Source organism: Ochotona curzoniae, unplaced genomic scaffold, assembly GCF_017591425.1.
Source record: "Ochotona curzoniae isolate NIBS_2020 unplaced genomic scaffold, NIBS_Ocur_1.0 scaffold_3208, whole genome shotgun sequence".
Classification (NCBI taxonomy): domain Eukaryota; kingdom Metazoa; phylum Chordata; class Mammalia; order Lagomorpha; family Ochotonidae; genus Ochotona; species Ochotona curzoniae.
In genome coordinates this window covers 60,026,067-60,051,211 of record NW_024467106.1, presented here as the reverse complement: position 1 = coordinate 60,051,211, position 25,145 = coordinate 60,026,067, and the positions used below count along the sequence as shown (strand labels likewise).

General features: G+C 54.8%; 2 protein-coding genes and 1 long non-coding RNA gene across 3 annotated transcripts; all 3 read right to left on the bottom strand.

Annotated features, from left to right (window-relative positions):
• Positions 1-3: 3 nt before the first annotated feature.
• Positions 4-1,048, bottom strand: LOC121144671. The gene is made up of 2 exons (XR_005881906.1): positions 835-1,048; positions 4-131 (listed from the first exon to the last, which is right to left on the bottom strand). It is a non-coding gene; the product is annotated as an uncharacterized LOC121144671 (long non-coding RNA).
• Positions 1,049-2,976: 1,928 nt separating this feature from the next.
• LOC121144987 (F-box/WD repeat-containing protein 12-like) lies at positions 2,977-15,082 on the bottom strand. Its single transcript, XM_040963614.1, has 10 exons — positions 15,041-15,082; positions 13,022-13,180; positions 11,950-12,160; positions 10,510-10,658; positions 9,155-9,271; positions 7,009-7,167; positions 5,937-6,147; positions 4,494-4,672; positions 3,998-4,125; positions 2,977-3,282 (listed from the first exon to the last, which is right to left on the bottom strand). Exons 1-10 carry the CDS (start codon positions 15,080-15,082, stop codon positions 3,174-3,176), a joined length of 1,464 nt encoding a protein of 487 aa, XP_040819548.1. The 3' UTR covers positions 2,977-3,173.
• LOC121144986 (F-box/WD repeat-containing protein 12-like) lies at positions 14,814-24,331 on the bottom strand. The gene is made up of 9 exons (XM_040963613.1): positions 24,320-24,331; positions 24,022-24,232; positions 22,577-22,725; positions 21,222-21,338; positions 19,054-19,212; positions 17,982-18,192; positions 16,541-16,719; positions 16,045-16,172; positions 14,814-15,329 (listed from the first exon to the last, which is right to left on the bottom strand). The coding sequence occupies exons 1-9, from the start codon at positions 24,329-24,331 to the stop codon at positions 15,221-15,223; spliced, it is 1,275 nt and encodes a 424-aa protein (XP_040819547.1). The 3' UTR covers positions 14,814-15,220.
• Positions 24,332-25,145: the final 814 nt, after the last annotated feature.

Below are 25,145 nucleotides of genomic sequence, written 5' to 3'. Positions count from 1 at the left end.
GGGTGCATGACAATCAACCTGGCCGCCTCAGCAGGAGCCCAGCAGGCTTGGGGTCTCAGGCAGCTGGAGAAGGTGGTCAAGACGGGAGGCTCATCGTCCAATGGGTACACCAGAGAGGCTGTGTGGAACACCTGGGGAAGACACCCCTACACAGTCACGCGGCTTCCCAGAGCCAAGCACACGGCAGCACCCAAGCACACAGCACCGCCGCTTCTCACGCCCACATGCATCTTGTGGGGCGGCCCAGGCCAGCTGCACATGCTTTCCACATCAGACCCGACCGGTGGCCTCCCTGCACTCAGCTGCTCTTCCTTGACCACTCACGCCTCACTTGCAGGCCTGATGAAGCTCTCAGCCCTTCCAGCCCTGCCACTCTCCTTGCTCTGACCGCCTTCTTTGACACACTACAGCCAGCAGTCTGCTTCCTGTCGTCAATCAGGCAGCTCGCCTCCTGCACATGAACAGGCGTGTGTGTCTACATGGAGTCAGAACTCTAACTCCCGGGCACGCAGAGGATGGGGATGAGGCACCCACTCACAAATGCAACACAAGGAACACAGCCCAGCTGCAACACTGCCTTCTGCATCAGTGCACGCACCTTCCGTGCCACCAGGATATTCTCCACACCTGACCTGCCCACCCCTCCTAACTTTCAGACACTCAAGCAGTTCCTGAGAAGTTCCACCAAGATCCTCGGACCCCCAACTGTTCTGAATCGACCCCTACTCAGCCGACTCACAGCCAAAAAGCACAGGCTGCAGTGGCATGAGCCAGGTCCAGGAGTGGACTCTGCTAGGGTGAACAGACCTGGGCAAAGGACAGAATGCAACTCACAGTGAGCAACACTCCAGCAGGCTCCACCCGCCAGGCTGTGCCTATGCTCCTGCACAAGCAGCTGCCTTGAGTCCACAGCTCACAACTCCTGGAGTACAGAGCCTTTTCCTCCTCCCAGGAAGCCAGGCTCCAACGAGAAGGGCTCACAAAGCACTGACCTTCGGCTCAAGGTCTGAATTCTGACTTGACGCAAACACCCACTGGCAGTCAGGAGAAGACAGGAGCTGCACGGGAACATTGGGAAATGCAGTCACTCTGGAGACCAGCTGCAGCTGAGGCAGCATCAGAGCGTAGAGGTTCCCCTCAGCACAGGCTGCCTGCGAAGAGAAACAACCCAACTGCTGATGATCAGGTTCCATGGAACAGGGGGAAGAAGGGATGTCTATAAATAATAAGAATGTACTGTGTGTATCAGCCCCGGCCCAGCCATGGATTAGCACCTGCCAGCCCTGAATCAGCCCCGGCACAGCCCCTGCCGAGCCCCGGCCAAACCCAAGCCCACCCCTGGCTCAGCCCCAGCTCAGCCCCAGCCCAGCCCCAGCCCAGCCCCAGCCCAGCCCCTGCCCAGCCCCAGATCATCCCCAGTCCAGCCCCATATCAGCCCCAGAAAGCCCCTGCCCAGACCCAACCCAGACTCGGCCCAGACCCAGCCCAGCCCCGGCCCAGCCCCAGCACAGCCCCAGCTCCGCCCCTGCCCAGCCCCTGCCAAGCCCCAGCCCAGCCCCGGATCCGCCCTGGCTCAGCCCCTGCTCAACCCCGGCCCAGCCCCGGCCCAGCCTCACCCCAGCCCCTGCTCCACCCCTGCGCAGCCCCTGCCCAGCCCCTGCTCAGCCCCAGCCCAGCCCTGGCTCAGCCCTGGCTCAGCCCCTGCCCAGCCCCAGCCCAGCCTCAGCCCAACCCCGGCCCAGCCCTGGATCAGCCCCTGCCAGCCCTGATTCAGCCCCGGCCCCGCCCGGGCCCACCCCGGCCCAGCCTCGGCCCACCACCGGCCCACCCCTGGCTCAGCCCCGGCTCAGCCCCTTCTCAGCCCCTGCCCAGCCCCAGCCCAGCCCCAGCTCTGCCCCGGTCCAGCCCCGGATCAGCCCTGGCCAAGCCCCGGCCAGACCATGCTGTGTCCCTGCCCAGCCCTGCAATAGCCCTGGATTAGCCCTGGCCCAACCCCGGCTCCGAACCCGACCCAGCCCTGAATCAGCCCCGGACCAGCCATGGTCAGCTCCTACCCAGCCCTGGATCAGCCCCGAACCAGCCCCAGACCAGCCCCAGACCAGCCCCAGACCAGCCCCGTCAAAGCCCAGTTCTCCCCAGCCCAGCCCCAGCCCAGCCCTGCCCAGCCTCGACCCAGCCCCTGCCCAGCACCGGCCCAGCCTCAACACAGCCCTTGCCTAGCCCCGACCAGCCCCAGCCCAGTGTGGCCCAACCCCAACCCAGCCCCATCCTAACCCCTGCCCAGCCCCAATGCAGCCCCAGCCCAGCCCCGCCCCAACCAGCCATGGTTCAGCTGCAGCCCAGCCCTGGCCCAGACCAAAATCAGCCTCGGACCAGTCCTGGATCAGTCCCGGCCAAGCCCTGACCCAGCCCCGGACTAGACCCAGCCCATGCCTGGATCCAGCCCCTGCCCAGATCTGCCCTGCCCCGGCCAAGCCCCAGCCCAGCCCAGCCCAGCCATGGCCCAGCCCAGGATCAGCCACGGCCTAGCCCTGGATCAGCCTCGGCCCAGCCCTTACAACTAACAATTTTGCTTACAACTAACAATTGGGAAATTCTCATTAGCCCAAGCAAAGTACCTATGCTGACCAATTCCAGGCAGGGCCATTGAGGCTAAAGCAAGAATGGCAGACCTTAAGTCATCAAGCAGTACCATAGTTACCAATGCTGCAGCAGCAAAAACTACGTGTTCATGTGAACAAAAGCACACAAGACAGATTAGAGAAAAATATGTATTTAACTACAGAATTGGACAACAACAACAACAACAACACATCATAATCCCAGTACATTCAATGTGCACTTGTCAGTACCCACACACTTAAGTTACCCATTCTCTGTCTCTTACTGTCTCTATGGGCTTGTGCAAGCTGCTCAGCAGCTCCAAGATGGGCTACTAACAGGCTCCTTCTCTCATTCTGTGTTCCTTGTGTAAAAAGCAGGAACAATAGCACCTGTTTCACTGGCTTGCTGACAGAATTCAAGAGCAAAGCCATTGCCGGTGCCTGGGACAGTGTCGACATCTAGGCATTTCTCATTCCTTTCCCAATACCCATGACATAACCCATTCAGTCTTTGTATCTCTACAAGCCCTTTTACCAAAGTGAAAATATCTTGGATATGGTGCAGTCCTCTCAGCCACGCTCCACTTTGAAGCAGAATGACCTCAGAACACTCGTTCCAACGCTTCTGGCTTCTATGCCTACGATACTCATGCTGTCACTTTCCACATGCATGTACCCACTGCAAAGAGAAGGGCCAGGCTGGGTGTCAAGGGGAGAAAAGGCAAACATGGAAGTGGTCAAAGCCTTCCCATGGAGGCGGGGCCCAGCTTCCCCCAGCAGCTGCCATCCCACCTCGCCTTCCCTTGGCCTTTGACTCTGCAACAGTGAACAAGTGCTGGCACACTGTCTGGTGGGAGCAGTGGTTCTGGCTCCTCCTGACAGTGGCTGCTTCAGTCACACTGTCTCCAGACATGCTAGGAAATTCTGAGAGAGGAGCAGGGGGACTGGTCTCATCTCAGCAATTCTAAGCTAGCGCCCCACAATTTAGAATTGTCAATTCCTATGAGTCAGATGATTTCTTTGATGAAGGAGATGAACTACGTGAGCTGGAAAGGTACACTTGTTTTCTTCCATAAAGTCAGAATCAGGACCTAGCACAGGTCTGGCTGCCATCTCTAGGGAACGCATCCACATCTATATGTTCGTTTTCATCTGCAACACAGGTGCAATGCCAGCTGTATGAGGTAGTTTGCACACTACAGATGCACAGCCTTGGTTAGCAAGCTGGTTTCCTAACAGGGAACAGAATGTGACCAGTCATTTGCCCATTGACTGGGTCTATCTAGGTCTTCAAATTCTAGAACACCCTTGCAATATTTCCTTGTCAAACACTTTTTGAGCATGCCATGCAAAGTCATTTTATAGGCAAAGTAAGGAAGAACAGAAACAATTACCTGGCCCATCGGTGAGATCCCCCAAGCAAGTGATAGCAGCTCTTGAGGACCGGGAACTTGTTCTCCTTCTTCCACACATAGACACGCAAAGAGAGATCAAGCGATGAGGTGATTACTCGGCTTGGGTCCTGGAAATGAAAAGTCAAGAGGGCCGGCATGATGTGGCAGCTTAAACCACTTGGAACACAGGCATCCCACACTACAGAGTCCTCTACTGACACAGCTCCCTGCCAATAGATCTGGGAAAGCAGCACAAGATGGTCCAAGAACTTGGGCCCCTGCCACCCAAGAGGAAGACCTAGAAGTATGGGCTCCCGGCTACATCCTGGACCAATCCTGCCTATTGCAGCTGCTTGGAGAGTGACTCAGTGGATGGAAGACCTCTTTCTCTGTCTTCTTTCTCTGATTTTCAAAGAAAGAAGTCTTCAAAGAGAAAAATATCAAGGGGTAGACTACCAAAGGTGGGAGCTATGACATGGCAGGGGCAGGTACTCACCACCCACACGGACGTGATGGGCCTCTGGTGGTCCTGGAAGGCTGCCAGCTGCAGGCCGTGGATGCTGAACAGCACCAGCTGCAGTCCCGAGACCAGCAGGAGCACCTGCGAGCCATGGCTCCTCATGAGGTTTGGAGGCTTTACGCTGTCTGGCAACAGGAAGCTGGCAATCTGTTGTACTTTTTGAAATTAAAAAAGAGAAAAACAGGTGGGTTTCCCTGATACAGACACAGGCCTCACCTAAGACATGTGGTACACTGAAAAAACAAACAGCTTTGCAGTTAGACCTGCATTCAATCCTAATCCATGCAATTCTTCTACCAAGTCCCCCAGGCGGCAGCTCAAAACTACTGCTGCTTATGGCTCACTGACGAGCAGCAGCAAAGACTCAATGTCCTCTGTGTGTGTGGAAGTGACTAGCACAACACGCAACATGGAGGAAGGGTTGAATAGCTCTAACCCAAATATCCAAAATCTAACACTGTGTCAACATGATGAGGCACAAACAGAAAACGCCACGCTTGACCTCTGATGGATTAACACGTACAAAATGACTTAGAGCACTTATTAAATAAAGTCCTTATGGGATTATTATTAGGCCATAGGTTTAAAACATATATGAAACACTTTAATCTTCTGTTTAGTCTTAGGTCCCATGCCCAAGATAACTCACTGTATATCAGGTAAACATTCCAAAATCAAGGTGGAAAATCCAAGAATCAAAACACTTCCAGGTGTAAATATTTTGGGACAGGGATACCAACTTGGACTATGAAGAAATGCGGCTCTCTTCCTTCTGTGCTTCCTCCCAGGTATGTCTAGGTCATGTCAGAAATGGCCACAGGACACCTATGTGACATGGATGACATCTGCTAAAAATTACTGCTGAGGAAACTGTCCTTTGTACTGTGTAGGATTCCTTTTGACCAAGAAAAAAAAAATGTCCTTGTGAAGATTCCATGTTTTCCCATATCAGTCACAGGATGTGTTACACACGTTCTTTTTTTTTTTTTTTTTTTTTTTTTGCATTTTCCCTCAGCTGCCAGGAATCTCAGAGTGCAAATGTTGGTCAAATTATGGACATGAAAACAAATGGGTAGAATACAATAGAAAACATGGGAGAATCGTAAGGAAGGTTTGGGGGAGCAATGCAAGGCCTGGGAAATAGAGTAGAGGGCCTTTCATTGGAGGAAAGGGCAATCAGAGTAATGGAGGCAGAAAGGTAAGTCAGGAGAGGGCAGGCTAAGAGCATCTGAATGCCAGGGCCACACAGGGTGCCAAACTCAAACCAAGTGCACCACTACTCAACCAGTGCATCAAATCACAGCAGGAGGCCACTCTACCATCTCCTGAGTCTTTCCCAAAGGGAAACTGGCAAAGAGTCATGCTGCAGTGGTGGGGACACACCTGCTGGCCTGCTGGGACCAGCACAGGGACCCTTACCCACAATCTCCACTTCTTGCTTGGACTTCTTGGCCCTTAGCTCATAGGTGCTGACCACCAGCTGCATGCTATTGCCATCTGGGTGCATGACAATCAACCTGGCCGCCTCAGCAGGAGCCCAGCAGGCTTGGGGTCTCAGGCAGCTGGAGAAGGTGGTCAAGACGGGAGGCTCATCGTCCAATGGGTACACCAGAGAGGCTGTGTGGAACACCTGGGGAAGACACCCCTACACAGTCACGCGGCTTCCCAGAGCCAAGCACACGGCAGCACCCAAGCACACAGCACCGCCGCTTCTCACGCCCACATGCATCTTGTGGGGCGGCCCAGGCCAGCTGCACATGCTTTCCACATCAGACCCGACCGGTGGCCTCCCTGCACTCAGCTGCTCTTCCTTGACCACTCACGCCTCACTTGCAGGCCTGATGAAGCTCTCAGCCCTTCCAGCCCTGCCACTCTCCTTGCTCTGACCGCCTTCTTTGACACACTACAGCCAGCAGTCTGCTTCCTGTCGTCAATCAGGCAGCTCGCCTCCTGCACATGAACAGGCGTGTGTGTCTACATGGAGTCAGAACTCTAACTCCCGGGCACGCAGAGGATGGGGATGAGGCACCCACTCACAAATGCAACACAAGGAACACAGCCCAGCTGCAACACTGCCTTCTGCATCAGTGCACGCACCTTCCGTGCCACCAGGATATTCTCCACACCTGACCTGCCCACCCCTCCTAACTTTCAGACACTCAAGCAGTTCCTGAGAAGTTCCACCAAGATCCTCGGACCCCCAACTGTTCTGAATCGACCCCTACTCAGCCGACTCACAGCCAAAAAGCACAGGCTGCAGTGGCATGAGCCAGGTCCAGGAGTGGACTCTGCTAGGGTGAACAGACCTGGGCAAAGGACAGAATGCAACTCACAGTGAGCAACACTCCAGCAGGCTCCACCCGCCAGGCTGTGCCTATGCTCCTGCACAAGCAGCTGCCTTGAGTCCACAGCTCACAACTCCTGGAGTACAGAGCCTTTTCCTCCTCCCAGGAAGCCAGGCTCCAACGAGAAGGGCTCACAAAGCACTGACCTTCGGCTCAAGGTCTGAATTCTGACTTGACGCAAACACCCACTGGCAGTCAGGAGAAGACAGGAGCTGCACGGGAACATTGGGAAATGCAGTCACTCTGGAGACCAGCTGCAGCTGAGGCAGCATCAGAGCGTAGAGGTTCCCCTCAGCACAGGCTGCCTGCGAAGAGAAACAACCCAACTGCTGATGATCAGGTTCCATGGAACAGGGGGAAGAAGGGATGTCTATAAATAATAAGAATGTACTGTGTGTATCAGCCCCGGCCCAGCCATGGATTAGCACCTGCCAGCCCTGAATCAGCCCCGGCACAGCCCCTGCCGAGCCCCGGCCAAACCCAAGCCCACCCCTGGCTCAGCCCCAGCTCAGCCCCAGCCCAGCCCCAGCCCAGCCCCAGCCCAGCCCCTGCCCAGCCCCAGATCATCCCCAGTCCAGCCCCATATCAGCCCCAGAAAGCCCCTGCCCAGACCCAACCCAGACTCGGCCCAGACCCAGCCCAGCCCCGGCCCAGCCCCAGCACAGCCCCAGCTCCGCCCCTGCCCAGCCCCTGCCAAGCCCCAGCCCAGCCCCGGATCCGCCCTGGCTCAGCCCCTGCTCAACCCCGGCCCAGCCCCGGCCCAGCCTCACCCCAGCCCCTGCTCCACCCCTGCGCAGCCCCTGCCCAGCCCCTGCTCAGCCCCAGCCCAGCCCTGGATCAGCCCTGGCTCAGCCCCTGCCCAGCCCCAGCCCAGCCTCAGCCCAACCCCGGCCCAGCCCTGGATCAGCCCCTGCCAGCCCTGATTCAGCCCCGGCCCCGCCCGGGCCCACCCCGGCCCAGCCTCGGCCCACCACCGGCCCACCCCTGGCTCAGCCCCGGCTCAGCCCCTTCTCAGCCCCTGCCCAGCCCCAGCCCAGCCCCAGCTCTGCCCCGGTCCAGCCCCGGATCAGCCCTGGCCAAGCCCCGGCCAGACCATGCTGTGTCCCTGCCCAGCCCTGCAATAGCCCTGGATTAGCCCTGGCCCAACCCCGGCTCCGAACCCGACCCAGCCCTGAATCAGCCCCGGACCAGCCATGGTCAGCTCCTACCCAGCCCTGGATCAGCCCCGAACCAGCCCCAGACCAGCCCCAGACCAGCCCCAGACCAGCCCCGTCAAAGCCCAGTTCTCCCCAGCCCAGCCCCAGCCCAGCCCTGCCCAGCCTCGACCCAGCCCCTGCCCAGCACCGGCCCAGCCTCAACACAGCCCTTGCCTAGCCCCGACCAGCCCCAGCCCAGTGTGGCCCAACCCCAACCCAGCCCCATCCTAACCCCTGCCCAGCCCCAATGCAGCCCCAGCCCAGCCCCGCCCCAACCAGCCATGGTTCAGCTGCAGCCCAGCCCTGGCCCAGACCAAAATCAGCCTCGGACCAGTCCTGGATCAGTCCCGGCCAAGCCCTGACCCAGCCCCGGACTAGACCCAGCCCATGCCTGGATCCAGCCCCTGCCCAGATCTGCCCTGCCCCGGCCAAGCCCCAGCCCAGCCCAGCCCAGCCATGGCCCAGCCCAGGATCAGCCACGGCCTAGCCCTGGATCAGCCTCGGCCCAGCCCTTACAACTAACAATTTTGCTTACAACTAACAATTGGGAAATTCTCATTAGCCCAAGCAAAGTACCTATGCTGACCAATTCCAGGCAGGGCCATTGAGGCTAAAGCAAGAATGGCAGACCTTAAGTCATCAAGCAGTACCATAGTTACCAATGCTGCAGCAGCAAAAACTACGTGTTCATGTGAACAAAAGCACACAAGACAGATTAGAGAAAAATATGTATTTAACTACAGAATTGGACAACAACAACAACAACAACACATCATAATCCCAGTACATTCAATGTGCACTTGTCAGTACCCACACACTTAAGTTACCCATTCTCTGTCTCTTACTGTCTCTATGGGCTTGTGCAAGCTGCTCAGCAGCTCCAAGATGGGCTACTAACAGGCTCCTTCTCTCATTCTGTGTTCCTTGTGTAAAAAGCAGGAACAATAGCACCTGTTTCACTGGCTTGCTGACAGAATTCAAGAGCAAAGCCATTGCCGGTGCCTGGGACAGTGTCGACATCTAGGCATTTCTCATTCCTTTCCCAATACCCATGACATAACCCATTCAGTCTTTGTATCTCTACAAGCCCTTTTACCAAAGTGAAAATATCTTGGATATGGTGCAGTCCTCTCAGCCACGCTCCACTTTGAAGCAGAATGACCTCAGAACACTCGTTCCAACGCTTCTGGCTTCTATGCCTACGATACTCATGCTGTCACTTTCCACATGCATGTACCCACTGCAAAGAGAAGGGCCAGGCTGGGTGTCAAGGGGAGAAAAGGCAAACATGGAAGTGGTCAAAGCCTTCCCATGGAGGCGGGGCCCAGCTTCCCCCAGCAGCTGCCATCCCACCTCGCCTTCCCTTGGCCTTTGACTCTGCAACAGTGAACAAGTGCTGGCACACTGTCTGGTGGGAGCAGTGGTTCTGGCTCCTCCTGACAGTGGCTGCTTCAGTCACACTGTCTCCAGACATGCTAGGAAATTCTGAGAGAGGAGCAGGGGGACTGGTCTCATCTCAGCAATTCTAAGCTAGCGCCCCACAATTTAGAATTGTCAATTCCTATGAGTCAGATGATTTCTTTGATGAAGGAGATGAACTACGTGAGCTGGAAAGGTACACTTGTTTTCTTCCATAAAGTCAGAATCAGGACCTAGCACAGGTCTGGCTGCCATCTCTAGGGAACGCATCCACATCTATATGTTCGTTTTCATCTGCAACACAGGTGCAATGCCAGCTGTATGAGGTAGTTTGCACACTACAGATGCACAGCCTTGGTTAGCAAGCTGGTTTCCTAACAGGGAACAGAATGTGACCAGTCATTTGCCCATTGACTGGGTCTATCTAGGTCTTCAAATTCTAGAACACCCTTGCAATATTTCCTTGTCAAACACTTTTTGAGCATGCCATGCAAAGTCATTTTATAGGCAAAGTAAGGAAGAACAGAAACAATTACCTGGCCCATCGGTGAGATCCCCCAAGCAAGTGATAGCAGCTCTTGAGGACCGGGAACTTGTTCTCCTTCTTCCACACATAGACACGCAAAGAGAGATCAAGCGATGAGGTGATTACTCGGCTTGGGTCCTGGAAATGAAAAGTCAAGAGGGCCGGCATGATGTGGCAGCTTAAACCACTTGGAACACAGGCATCCCACACTACAGAGTCCTCTACTGACACAGCTCCCTGCCAATAGATCTGGGAAAGCAGCACAAGATGGTCCAAGAACTTGGGCCCCTGCCACCCAAGAGGAAGACCTAGAAGTATGGGCTCCCGGCTACATCCTGGACCAATCCTGCCTATTGCAGCTGCTTGGAGAGTGACTCAGTGGATGGAAGACCTCTTTCTCTGTCTTCTTTCTCTGATTTTCAAAGAAAGAAGTCTTCAAAGAGAAAAATATCAAGGGGTAGACTACCAAAGGTGGGAGCTATGACATGGCAGGGGCAGGTACTCACCACCCACACGGACGTGATGGGCCTCTGGTGGTCCTGGAAGGCTGCCAGCTGCAGGCCGTGGATGCTGAACAGCACCAGCTGCAGTCCCGAGACCAGCAGGAGCACCTGCGAGCCATGGCTCCTCATGAGGTTTGGAGGCTTTACGCTGTCTGGCAACAGGAAGCTGGCAATCTGTTGTACTTTTTGAAATTAAAAAAGAGAAAAACAGGTGGGTTTCCCTGATACAGACACAGGCCTCACCTAAGACATGTGGTACACTGAAAAAACAAACAGCTTTGCAGTTAGACCTGCATTCAATCCTAATCCATGCAATTCTTCTACCAAGTCCCCCAGGCGGCAGCTCAAAACTACTGCTGCTTATGGCTCACTGACGAGCAGCAGCAGACTCAATGTCCTCTGTGTGTGTGGAAGCGACTAGCACAACACGCAACACGGAGGAGGGTTGAATAGCTCTAACCCAAATATCCAAAATCTAACACTGTGTCAACATGATGAGGCACAAACAGAAAACGCCACGCTTGACCTCTGATGGATTAACACGTACAAAATGACTTAGAGCACTTATTAAATAAAGTCCTTATGGGATTATTATTAGGTCATAGGTTTAAAACATATATGAAACACTTTAATCTTCTGTTTAGTCTTAGGTCCCATGCCCAAGATAACTCACTGTATATCAGGTAAACATTCCAAAATCAAGGTGGAAAATCCAAGAATCAAAACACTTCCAGGTGTAAATATTTTGGGACAGGGATACCAACTTGGACTATGAAGAAATGCGGCTCTCTTCCTTCTGTGCTTCCTCCCAGGTATGTCTAGGTCATGTCAGAAATGGCCACAGGACACCTATGTGACATGGATGACATCTGCTAAAAATTACTGCTGAGGAAACTGTCCTTTGTACTGTGTAGGATTCCTTTTGACCAAGAAAAAAAAAATGTCCTTGTGAAGATTCCATGTTTTCCCATATCAGTCACAGGATGTGTTACACACGTTCTTTTTTTTTTTTTTTTTTTTTTTTTGCATTTTCCCTCAGCTGCCAGGAATCTCAGAGTGCAAATGTTGGTCAAATTATGGACATGAAAACAAATGGGTAGAATACAATAGAAAACATGGGAGAATCGTAAGGAAGGTTTGGGGGAGCAATGCAAGGCCTGGGAAATAGAGTAGAGGGCCTTTCATTGGAGGAAAGGGCAATCAGAGTAATGGAGGCAGAAAGGTAAGTCAGGAGAGGGCAGGCTAAGAGCATCTGAATGCCAGGGCCACACAGGGTGCCAAACTCAAACCAAGTGCACCACTACTCAACCAGTGCATCAAATCACAGCAGGAGGCCACTCTACCATCTTCTGAGTCTTTCCCAAAGGGAAACTGGCAAAGAGTCATGCTGCAGTGGTGGGGACACACCTGCTGGCCTGCTGGGACCAGCACAGGGACCCTTACCCACAATCTCCACTTCTTGCTTGGACTTCTTGGCCCTTAGCTCATAGGTGCTGACCACCAGCTGCATGCTATTGCCATCTGGGTGCATGACAATCAACCTGGCCGCCTCAGCAGGAGCCCAGCAGGCTTGGGGTCTCAGGCAGCTGGAGAAGGTGGTCAAGACGGGAGGCTCATCGTCCAATGGGTACACCAGAGAGGCTGTGTGGAACACCTGGGGAAGACACCCCTACACAGTCACGCGGCTTCCCAGAGCCAAGCACACGGCAGCACCCAAGCACACAGCACCGCCGCTTCTCACGCCCACATGCATCTTGTGGGGCGGCCCAGGCCAGCTGCACATGCTTTCCACATCAGACCCGACCGGTGGCCTCCCTGCACTCAGCTGCTCTTCCTTGACCACTCACGCCTCACTTGCAGGCCTGATGAAGCTCTCAGCCCTTCCAGCCCTGCCACTCTCCTTGCTCTGACCGCCTTCTTTGACACACTACAGCCAGCAGTCTGCTTCCTGTCGTCAATCAGGCAGCTCGCCTCCTGCACATGAACAGGCGTGTGTGTCTACATGGAGTCAGAACTCTAACTCCCGGGCACGCAGAGGATGGGGATGAGGCACCCACTCACAAATGCAACACAAGGAACACAGCCCAGCTGCAACACTGCCTTCTGCATCAGTGCACGCACCTTCCGTGCCACCAGGATATTCTCCACACCTGACCTGCCCACCCCTCCTAACTTTCAGACACTCAAGCAGTTCCTGAGAAGTTCCACCAAGATCCTCGGACCCCCAACTGTTCTGAATCGACCCCTACTCAGCCGACTCACAGCCAAAAAGCACAGGCTGCAGTGGCATGAGCCAGGTCCAGGAGTGGACTCTGCTAGGGTGAACAGACCTGGGCAAAGGACAGAATGCAACTCACAGTGAGCAACACTCCAGCAGGCTCCACCCGCCAGGCTGTGCCTATGCTCCTGCACAAGCAGCTGCCTTGAGTCCACAGCTCACAACTCCTGGAGTACAGAGCCTTTTCCTCCTCCCAGGAAGCCAGGCTCCAACGAGAAGGGCTCACAAAGCACTGACCTTCGGCTCAAGGTCTGAATTCTGACTTGACGCAAACACCCACTGGCAGTCAGGAGAAGACAGGAGCTGCACGGGAACATTGGGAAATGCAGTCACTCTGGAGACCAGCTGCAGCTGAGGCAGCATCAGAGCGTAGAGGTTCCCCTCAGCACAGGCTGCCTGCGAAGAGAAACAACCCAACTGCTGATGATCAGGTTCCATGGAACAGGGGGAAGAAGGGATGTCTATAAATAATAAGAATGTACTGTGTGTATCAGCCCCGGCCCAGCCATGGATTAGCACCTGCCAGCCCTGAATCAGCCCCGGCACAGCCCCTGCCGAGCCCCGGCCAAACCCAAGCCCACCCCTGGCTCAGCCCCAGCTCAGCCCCAGCTCAGCCCCAGCCCAGCCCAGCCCAGCCCCAGCCGAGCCCCTGCCCAGCCCCAGATCATCCCCAGTCCAGCCCCATATCAGCCCCAGAAAGCCCCTGCCCAGACCCAACCCAGACTCGGCCCAGACCCAGCCCAGCCCCGGCCCAGCCCCAGCACAGCCCCAGCTCCGCCCCTGCCCAGCCCCTGCCAAGCCCCAGCCCAGCCCCGGATCCGCCCTGGCTCAGCCCCTGCTCAACCCCGGCCCAGCCCCGGCCCAGCCTCACCCCAGCCCCTGCTCCACCCCTGCGCAGCCCCTGCCCAGCCCCTGCTCAGCCCCAGCCCAGCCCTGGATCAGCCCTGGCTCAGCCCCTGCCCAGCCCCAGCCCAGCCTCAGCCCAACCCCGGCCCAGCCCTGGATCAGCCCCTGCCAGCCCTGATTCAGCCCCGGCCCCGCCCGGGCCCACCCCGGCCCAGCCTCGGCCCACCACCGGCCCACCCCTGGCTCAGCCCCGGCTCAGCCCCTTCTCAGCCCCTGCCCAGCCCCAGCCCAGCCCCAGCTCTGCCCCGGTCCAGCCCCGGATCAGCCCTGGCCAAGCCCCGGCCAGACCATGCTGTGTCCCTGCCCAGCCCTGCAATAGCCCTGGATTAGCCCTGGGCCAACCCCGGCTCCGAACCCGACCCAGCCCTGAATCAGCCCCGGACCAGCCATGGTCAGCTCCTACCCAGCCCTGGATCAGCCCCGAACCAGCCCCAGACCAGCCCCAGACCAGCCCCAGACCAGCCCCAGACCAGCCCCGTCAAAGCCCAGTTCTCCCCAGCCCAGCCCCAGCCCAGCCCTGCCCAGCCTCGACCCAGCCCCTGCCCAGCACCGGCCCAGCCTCAACACAGCCCTTGCCTAGCCCCGACCAGCCCCAGCCCAGTGTGGCCCAACCCCAACCCAGCCCCATCCTAACCCCTGCCCAGCCCCAATGCAGCCCCAGCCCAGCCCCGCCCCAACCAGCCATGGTTCAGCTGCAGCCCAGCCCTGGCCCAGACCAAAATCAGCCTCGGACCAGTCCTGGATCAGTCCCGGCCAAGCCCTGACCCAGCCCCGGACTAGACCCAGCCCATGCCTGGATCCAGCCCCTGCCCAGATCTGCCCTGCCCCGGCCAAGCCCCAGCCCAGCCCAGCCCAGCCATGGCCCAGCCCAGGATCAGCCACGGCCTAGCCCTGGATCAGCCTCGGCCCAGCCCTTACAACTAACAATTTTGCTTACAACTAACAATTGGGAAATTCTCATTAGCCCAAGCAAAGTACCTATGCTGACCAATTCCAGGCAGGGCCATTGAGGCTAAAGCAAGAATGGCAGACCTTAAGTCATCAAGCAGTACCATAGTTATCAATGCTGCACCAGCAAAAACTACGTGTTCATGTGAACAAAAGCACACAAGACAGATTAGAGAAAAATATGTATTTAACTACAGAATTGGACAACAACAACAACAACACATCATAATCCCAGTACATTCAATGTGCACTTGTCAGTACCCACACACTTAAGTTACCCATTCTCTGTCTCTTACTGTCTCTATGGTCTTGTGCAAGATGCTCAGCAGCTCCAAGATGGGCTACTAACAGGCTCCTTCTCTCATTCTGTGTTCCTTGTGTAAAAAGCAGGAACAATAGCACCTGTTTCACTGGCTTGCTGACAGAATTCAAGAGCAAAGCCATTGCCGGTGCCTGGGACAGTGTCGACATCTAGGCATTTCTCATTCCTTTCCCAATACCCATGACATAACCCATTCAGTCTTTGTATCTCTACAAGCCCTTTTACCAAAGTGAAAATATCTTGGATATGGTGCAGTCCTCTCAGCCACGCTCCACTTTGAAGCAGAATGACCTCAGAACACTCGTTCCAACGCTTCTGGCTTCTATGCCTACGATACTCATGCTGTCACTTTCCACATGCATGTACCCACTGCAAAGAGAAGGGCCAGGCTGGGTGTCAAGGGGAGAAAAGGCAAACATGGAAGTGGTCAAAGCCTTCCCATGGAGGCGGGGCCCAGCTTCCCCCAGCAGCTGCCATCCCACCTCGCCTTCCCTTGGCCTTTGACTCTGCAACAGTGAACAAGTGCTGGCACACTGTCTGGTGGGAGCAGTGGTTCTGGCTCCTCCTGACAGTGGCTGCTTCAGTCACACTGTCTCCAGACATGCTAGGAAATTCTGAGAGAGGAGCAGGGGGACTGGTCTCATCTCAGCAATTCTAAGCTAGCGCCCCACAATTTAGAATTGTCAATTCCTATGAGTCAGATGATTTCTTTGATGAAGGAGATGAACTACGTGAGCTGGAAAGGTACACTTGTTTTCTTCCATAAAGTCAGAATCAGGACCTAGCACAGGTCTGGCTGCCATCTCTAGGGAACGCATCCACATCTATATGTTCGTTTTCATCTGCAACACAGGTGCAATGCCAGCTGTATGAGGTAGTTTGCACACTACAGATGCACAGCCTTGGTTAGCAAGCTGGTTTCCTAACAGGGAACAGAATGTGACCAGTCATTTGCCCATTGACTGGGTCTATCTAGGTCTTCAAATTCTAGAACACCCTTGCAATATTTCCCTGTCAAATACTTTTTGAGCATGCCATGCAAAGTCATTTTATAGGCAAAGTAAGGAAGAACAGAAACAATTACCTGGCCCATCGGTGAGATCCCCCAAGCAAGTGATAGCAGCTCTTGAGGACCGGGAACTTGTTCTCCTTCTTCCACACATAGACACGCAAAGAGAGATCAAGCGATGAGGTGATTACTCGGCTTGGGTCCTGGAAATGAAAAGTCAAGAGGGCCGGCATGATGTGGCAGCTTAAACCACTTGGAACACAGGCATCCCACACTACAGAGTCCTCTACTGACACAGCTCCCTGCCAATAGATCTGGGAAAGCAGCACAAGATGGTCCAAGAACTTGGGCCCCTGCCACCCAAGAGGAAGACCTAGAAGTATGGGCTCCCGGCTACATCCTGGACCAATCCTGCCTATTGCAGCTGCTTGGAGAGTGACTCAGTGGATGGAAGACCTCTTTCTCTGTCTTCTTTCTCTGATTTTCAAAGAAAGAAGTCTTCAAAGAGAAAAATATCAAGGGGTAGACTACCAAAGGTGGGAGCTATGACATGGCAGGGGCAGGTACTCACCACCCACACGGACGTGATGGGCCTCTGGTGGTCCTGGAAGGCTGCCAGCTGCAGGCCGTGGATGCTGAACAGCACCAGCTGCAGTCCCGAGACCAGCAGGAGCACCTGCGAGCCATGGCTCCTCATGAGGTTTGGAGGCTTTACGCTGTCTGGCAACAGGAAGCTGGCAATCTGTTGTACTTTTTGAAATTAAAAAAGAGAAAAACAGGTGGGTTTCCCTGATACAGACACAGGCCTCACCTAAGACATGTGGTACACTGAAAAAACAAACAGCTTTGCAGTTAGACCTGCATTCAATCCTAATCCATGCAATTCTTCTACCAAGTCCCCCAGGCGGCAGCTCAAAACTACTGCTGCTTATGGCTCACTGACGAGCAGCAGCAGACTCAATGTCCTCTGTGTGTGTGGAAGCGACTAGCACAACACGCAACACGGAGGAGGGGTTGAATAGCTCTAACCCAAATATCCAAAATCTAACACTGTGTCAACATGATGAGGCACAAACAGAAAACGCCACGCTTGACCTCTGATGGATTAACACGTACAAAATGACTTAGAGCACTTATTAAATAAAGTCCTTATGGGATTATTATTAGGTCATAGGTTTAAAACATATATGAAACACTTTAATCTTCTGTTTAGTCTTAGGTCCCATGCCCAAGATAACTCACTGTATATCAGGTAAACATTCCAAAATCAAGGTGGAAAATCCAAGAATCAAAACACTTCCAGGTGTAAATATTTTGGGACAGGGATACCAACTTGGACTATGAAGAAATGCGGCTCTCTTCCTTCTGTGCTTCCTCCCAGGTATGTCTAGGTCATGTCAGAAATGGCCACAGGACACCTATGTGACATGGATGACATCTGCTAAAAATTACTGCTGAGGAAACTGTCCTTTGTACTGTGTAGGATTCCTTTTGACCAAGAAAAAAAAAATGTCCTTGTGAAGATTCCATGTTTTCCCATATCAGTCACAGGATGTGTTACACACGTTCTTTTTTTTTTTTTTTTTTTTTTTTTGCATTTTCCCTCAGCTGCCAGGAATCTCAGAGTGCAAATGTTGGTCAAATTATGGACATGAAAACAAATGGGTAGAATACAATAGAAAACATGGGAGAATCGTAAGGAAGGTTTGGGGGAGCAATGCAAGGCCTGGGAAATAGAGTAGAGGGCCTTTCATTGGAGGAAAGGGCAATCAGAGTAATGGAGGCAGAAAGGTAAGTCAGGAGAGGGCAGGCTAAGAGCATCTGAATGCCAGGGCCACACAGGGTGCCAAACTCAAACCAAGTGCACCACTACTCAACCAGTGCATCAAATCACAGCAGGAGGCCACTCTACCATCTTCTGAGTCTTTCCCAAAGGGAAACTGGCAAAGAGTCATGCTGCAGTGGTGGGGACACACCTGCTGGCCTGCTGGGACCAGCACAGGGACCCTTACCCACAATCTCCACTTCTTGCTTGGACTTCTTGGCCCTTAGCTCATAGGTGCTGACCACCAGCTGCATGCTATTGCCATCTGGGTGCATGACAATCAACCTGGCCGCCTCAGCAGGAGCCCAGCAGGCTTGGGGTCTCAGGCAGCTGGAGAAGGTGGTCAAGACGGGAGGCTCATCGTCCAATGGGTACACCAGAGAGGCTGTGTGGAACACCTGGGGAAGACACCCCTACACAGTCACGCGGCTTCCCAGAGCCAAGCACACGGCAGCACCCAAGCACACAGCACCGCCGCTTCTCACGCCCACATGCATCTTGTGGGGCGGCCCAGGCCAGCTGCACATGCTTTCCACATCAGACCCGACCGGTGGCCTCCCTGCACTCAGCTGCTCTTCCTTGACCACTCACGCCTCACTTGCAGGCCTGATGAAGCTCTCAGCCCTTCCAGCCCTGCCACTCTCCTTGCTCTGACCGCCTTCTTTGACACACTACAGCCAGCAGTCTGCTTCCTGTCGTCAATCAGGCAGCTCGCCTCCTGCACATGAACAGGCGTGTGTGTCTACATGGAGTCAGAACTCTAACTCCCGGGCACGCAGAGGATGGGGATGAGGCACCCACTCACAAATGCAACACAAGGAACACAGCCCAGCTGCAACACTGCCTTCTGCATCAGTGCACGCACCTTCCGTGCCACCAGGATATTCTCCACACCTGACCTGCCCACCCCTCCTAACTTTCAGACACTCAAGCAGTTCCTGAGAAGTTCCACCAAGATCCTCGGACCCCCAACTGTTCTGAATCGACCCCTACTCAGCCGACTCACAGCCAAAAAGCACAGGCTGCAGTGGCATGAGCCAGGTCCAGGAGTGGACTCTGCTAGGGTGAACAGACCTGGGCAAAGGACAGAATGCAACTCACAGTGAGCAACACTCCAGCAGGCTCCACCCGCCAGGCTGTGCCTATGCTCCTGCACAAGCAGCTGCCTTGAGTCCACAGCTCACAACTCCTGGAGTACAGAGCCTTTTCCTCCTCCCAGGAAGCCAGGCTCCAACGAGAAGGGCTCACAAAGCACTGACCTTCGGCTCAAGGTCTGAATTCTGACTTGACGCAAACACCCACTGGCAGTCAGGAGAAGACAGGAGCTGCACGGGAACATTGGGAAATGCAGTCACTCTGGAGACCAGCTGCAGCTGAGGCAGCATCAGAGCGTAGAGGTTCCCCTCAGCACAGGCTGCCTGCGAAGAGAAACAACCCAACTGCTGATGATCAGGTTCCATGGAACAGGGGGAAGAAGGGATGTCTATAAATAATAAGAATGTACTGTGTGTATCAGCCCCGGCCCAGCCATGGATTAGCACCTGCCAGCCCTGAATCAGCCCCGGCACAGCCCCTGCCGAGCCCCGGCCAAACCCAAGCCCACCCCTGGCTCAGCCCCAGCTCAGCCCCAGCTCAGCCCCAGCCCAGCCCCAGCCCAGCCCCAGCCGAGCCCCTGCCCAGCCCCAGATCATCCCCAGTCCAGCCCCATATCAGCCCCAGAAAGCCCCTGCCCAGACCCAACCCAGACTCGGCCCAGACCCAGCCCAGCCCCGGCCCAGCCCCAGCACAGCCCCAGCTCCGCCCCTGCCCAGCCCCTGCCAAGCCCCAGCCCAGCCCCGGATCCGCCCTGGCTCAGCCCCTGCTCAACCCCGGCCCAGCCCCGGCCCAGCCTCACCCCAGCCCCTGCTCCACCCCTGCGCAGCCCCTGCCCAGCCCCTGCTCAGCCCCAGCCCAGCCCTGGATCAGCCCTGGCTCAGCCCCTGCCCAGCCCCAGCCCAGCCTCAGCCCAACCCCGGCCCAGCCCTGGATCAGCCCCTGCCAGCCCTGATTCAGCCCCGGCCCCGCCCGGGCCCACCCCGGCCCAGCCTCGGCCCACCACCGGCCCACCCCTGGCTCAGCCCCGGCTCAGCCCCTTCTCAGCCCCTGCCCAGCCCCAGCCCAGCCCCAGCTCTGCCCCGGTCCAGCCCCGGATCAGCCCTGGCCAAGCCCCGGCCAGACCATGCTGTGTCCCTGCCCAGCCCTGCAATAGCCCTGGATTAGCCCTGGGCCAACCCCGGCTCCGAACCCGACCCAGCCCTGAATCAGCCCCGGACCAGCCATGGTCAGCTCCTACCCAGCCCTGGATCAGCCCCGAACCAGCCCCAGACCAGCCCCAGACCAGCCCCAGACCAGCCCCAGACCAGCCCCGTCAAAGCCCAGTTCTCCCCAGCCCAGCCCCAGCCCAGCCCTGCCCAGCCTCGACCCAGCCCCTGCCCAGCACCGGCCCAGCCTCAACACAGCCCTTGCCTAGCCCCGACCAGCCCCAGCCCAGTGTGGCCCAACCCCAACCCAGCCCCATCCTAACCCCTGCCCAGCCCCAATGCAGCCCCAGCCCAGCCCCGCCCCAACCAGCCATGGTTCAGCTGCAGCCCAGCCCTGGCCCAGACCAAAATCAGCCTCGGACCAGTCCTGGATCAGTCCCGGCCAAGCCCTGACCCAGCCCCGGACTAGACCCAGCCCATGCCTGGATCCAGCCCCTGCCCAGATCTGCCCTGCCCCGGCCAAGCCCCAGCCCAGCCCAGCCCAGCCATGGCCCAGCCCAGGATCAGCCACGGCCTAGCCCTGGATCAGCCTCGGCCCAGCCCTTACAACTAACAATTTTGCTTACAACTAACAATTGGGAAATTCTCATTAGCCCAAGCAAAGTACCTATGCTGACCAATTCCAGGCAGGGCCATTGAGGCTAAAGCAAGAATGGCAGACCTTAAGTCATCAAGCAGTACCATAGTTATCAATGCTGCACCAGCAAAAACTACGTGTTCATGTGAACAAAAGCACACAAGACAGATTAGAGAAAAATATGTATTTAACTACAGAATTGGACAACAACAACAACAACAACACATCATAATCCCAGTACATTCAATGTGCACTTGTCAGTACCCACACACTTAAGTTACCCATTCTCTGTCTCTTACTGTCTCTATGGGCTTGTGCAAGCTGCTCAGCAGCTCCAAGATGGGCTACTAACAGGCTCCTTCTCTCATTCTGTGTTCCTTGTGTAAAAAGCAGGAACAATAGCACCTGTTTCACTGGCTTGCTGACAGAATTCAAGAGCAAAGCCATTGCCGGTGCCTGGGACAGTGTCGACATCTAGGCATTTCTCATTCCTTTCCCAATACCCATGACATAACCCATTCAGTCTTTGTATCTCTACAAGCCCTTTTACCAAAGTGAAAATATCTTGGATATGGTGCAGTCCTCTCAGCCACGCTCCACTTTGAAGCAGAATGACCTCAGAACACTCGTTCCAACGCTTCTGGCTTCTATGCCTACGATACTCATGCTGTCACTTTCCACATGCATGTACCCACTGCAAAGAGAAGGGCCAGGCTGGGTGTCAAGGGGAGAAAAGGCAAACATGGAAGTGGTCAAAGCCTTCCCATGGAGGCGGGGCCCAGCTTCCCCCAGCAGCTGCCATCCCACCTCGCCTTCCCTTGGCCTTTGACTCTGCAACAGTGAACAAGTGCTGGCACACTGTCTGGTGGGAGCAGTGGTTCTGGCTCCTCCTGACAGTGGCTGCTTCAGTCACACTGTCTCCAGACATGCTAGGAAATTCTGAGAGAGGAGCAGGGGGACTGGTCTCATCTCAGCAATTCTAAGCTAGCGCCCCACAATTTAGAATTGTCAATTCCTATGAGTCAGATGATTTCTTTGATGAAGGAGATGAACTACGTGAGCTGGAAAGGTACACTTGTTTTCTTCCATAAAGTCAGAATCAGGACCTAGCACAGGTCTGGCTGCCATCTCTAGGGAACGCATCCACATCTATATGTTCGTTTTCATCTGCAACACAGGTGCAATGCCAGCTGTATGAGGTAGTTTGCACACTACAGATGCACAGCCTTGGTTAGCAAGCTGGTTTCCTAACAGGGAACAGAATGTGACCAGTCATTTGCCCATTGACTGGGTCTATCTAGGTCTTCAAATTCTAGAACACCCTTGCAATATTTCCTTGTCAAATACTTTTTGAGCATGCCATGCAAAGTCATTTTATAGGCAAAGTAAGGAAGAACAGAAACAATTACCTGGCCCATCGGTGAGATCCCCCAAGCAAGTGATAGCAGCTCTTGAGGACCGGGAACTTGTTCTCCTTCTTCCACACATAGACACGCAAAGAGAGATCAAGCGATGAGGTGATTACTCGGCTTGGGTCCTGGAAATGAAAAGTCAAGAGGGCCGGCATGATGTGGCAGCTTAAACCACTTGGAACACAGGCATCCCACACTACAGAGTCCTCTACTGACACAGCTCCCTGCCAATAGATCTGGGAAAGCAGCACAAGATGGTCCAAGAACTTGGGCCCCTGCCACCCAAGAGGAAGACCTAGAAGTATGGGCTCCCGGCTACATCCTGGACCAATCCTGCCTATTGCAGCTGCTTGGAGAGTGACTCAGTGGATGGAAGACCTCTTTCTCTGTCTTCTTTCTCTGATTTTCAAAGAAAGAAGTCTTCAAAGAGAAAAATATCAAGGGGTAGACTACCAAAGGTGGGAGCTATGACATGGCAGGGGCAGGTACTCACCACCCACACGGACGTGATGGGCCTCTGGTGGTCCTGGAAGGCTGCCAGCTGCAGGCCGTGGATGCTGAACAGCACCAGCTGCAGTCCCGAGACCAGCAGGAGCACCTGCGAGCCATGGCTCCTCATGAGGTTTGGAGGCTTTACGCTGTCTGGCAACAGGAAGCTGGCAATCTGTTGTACTTTTTGAAATTAAAAAAGAGAAAAACAGGTGGGTTTCCCTGATACAGACACAGGCCTCACCTAAGACATGTGGTACACTGAAAAAACAAACAGCTTTGCAGTTAGACCTGCATTCAATCCTAATCCATGCAATTCTTCTACCAAGTCCCCCAGGCGGCAGCTCAAAACTACTGCTGCTTATGGCTCACTGACGAGCAGCAGCAAAGACTCAATGTCCTCTGTGTGTGTGGAAGTGACTAGCACAACACGCAACATGGAGGAAGGGTTGAATAGCTCTAACCCAAATATCCAAAATCTAACACTGTGTCAACATGATGAGGCACAAACAGAAAACGCCACGCTTGACCTCTGATGGATTAACACGTACAAAATGACTTAGAGCACTTATTAAATAAAGTCCTTATGGGATTATTATTAGGCCATAGGTTTAAAACATATATGAAACACTTTAATCTTCTGTTTAGTCTTAGGTCCCATGCCCAAGATAACTCACTGTATATCAGGTAAACATTCCAAAATCAAGGTGGAAAATCCAAGAATCAAAACACTTCCAGGTGTAAATATTTTGGGACAGGGATACCAACTTGGACTATGAAGAAATGCGGCTCTCTTCCTTCTGTGCTTCCTCCCAGGTATGTCTAGGTCATGTCAGAAATGGCCACAGGACACCTATGTGACATGGATGACATCTGCTAAAAATTACTGCTGAGGAAACTGTCCTTTGTACTGTGTAGAATTCCTTTTGACCAAGAAAAAAAAAATGTCCTTGTGAAGATTCCATGTTTTCCCATATCAGTCACAGGATGTGTTACACATGTTCTTTTTTTTTTTTTTTTTTTTTTTTTTTGCATTTTCCCTCAGCTGCCAGGAATCTCAGAGTGCAAATGTTGGTCAAATTATGGACATGAAAACAAATGGGTAGAATACAATAGAAAACATGGGAGAATCGTAAGGAAGGTTTGGGGGAGCAATGCAAGGCCTGGGAAATAGAGTAGAGGGCCTTTCATTGGAGGAAAGGGCAATCAGAGTAATGGAGGCAGAAAGGTAAGTCAGGAGAGGGCAGGCTAAGAGCATCTGAATGCCAGGGCCACACAGGGTGCCAAACTCAAACCAAGTGCACCACTACTCAACCAGTGCATCAAATCACAGCAGGAGGCCACTCTACCATCTCCTGAGTCTTTCCCAAAGGGAAACTGGCAAAGAGTCATGCTGCAGTGGTGGGGACACACCTGCTGGCCTGCTGGGACCAGCACAGGGACCCTTACCCACAATCTCCACTTCTTGCTTGGACTTCTTGGCCCTTAGCTCATAGGTGCTGACCACCAGCTGCATGCTATTGCCATCTGGGTGCATGACAATCAACCTGGCCGCCTCAGCAGGAGCCCAGCAGGCTTGGGGTCTCAGGCAGCTGGAGAAGGTGGTCAAGACGGGAGGCTCATCGTCCAATGGGTACACCAGAGAGGCTGTGTGGAACACCTGGGGAAGACACCCCTACACAGTCACGCGGCTTCCCAGAGCCAAGCACACGGCAGCACCCAAGCACACAGCACCGCCGCTTCTCACGCCCACATGCATCTTGTGGGGCGGCCCAGGCCAGCTGCACATGCTTTCCACATCAGACCCGACCGGTGGCCTCCCTGCACTCAGCTGCTCTTCCTTGACCACTCACGCCTCACTTGCAGGCCTGATGAAGCTCTCAGCCCTTCCAGCCCTGCCACTCTCCTTGCTCTGACCGCCTTCTTTGACACACTACAGCCAGCAGTCTGCTTCCTGTCGTCAATCAGGCAGCTCGCCTCCTGCACATGAACAGGCGTGTGTGTCTACATGGAGTCAGAACTCTAACTCCCGGGCACGCAGAGGATGGGGATGAGGCACCCACTCACAAATGCAACACAAGGAACACAGCCCAGCTGCAACACTGCCTTCTGCATCAGTGCACGCACCTTCCGTGCCACCAGGATATTCTCCACACCTGACCTGCCCACCCCTCCTAACTTTCAGACACTCAAGCAGTTCCTGAGAAGTTCCACCAAGATCCTCGGACCCCCAACTGTTCTGAATCGACCCCTACTCAGCCGACTCACAGCCAAAAAGCACAGGCTGCAGTGGCATGAGCCAGGTCCAGGAGTGGACTCTGCTAGGGTGAACAGACCTGGGCAAAGGACAGAATGCAACTCACAGTGAGCAACACTCCAGCAGGCTCCACCCGCCAGGCTGTGCCTATGCTCCTGCACAAGCAGCTGCCTTGAGTCCACAGCTCACAACTCCTGGAGTACAGAGCCTTTTCCTCCTCCCAGGAAGCCAGGCTCCAACGAGAAGGGCTCACAAAGCACTGACCTTCGGCTCAAGGTCTGAATTCTGACTTGACGCAAACACCCACTGGCAGTCA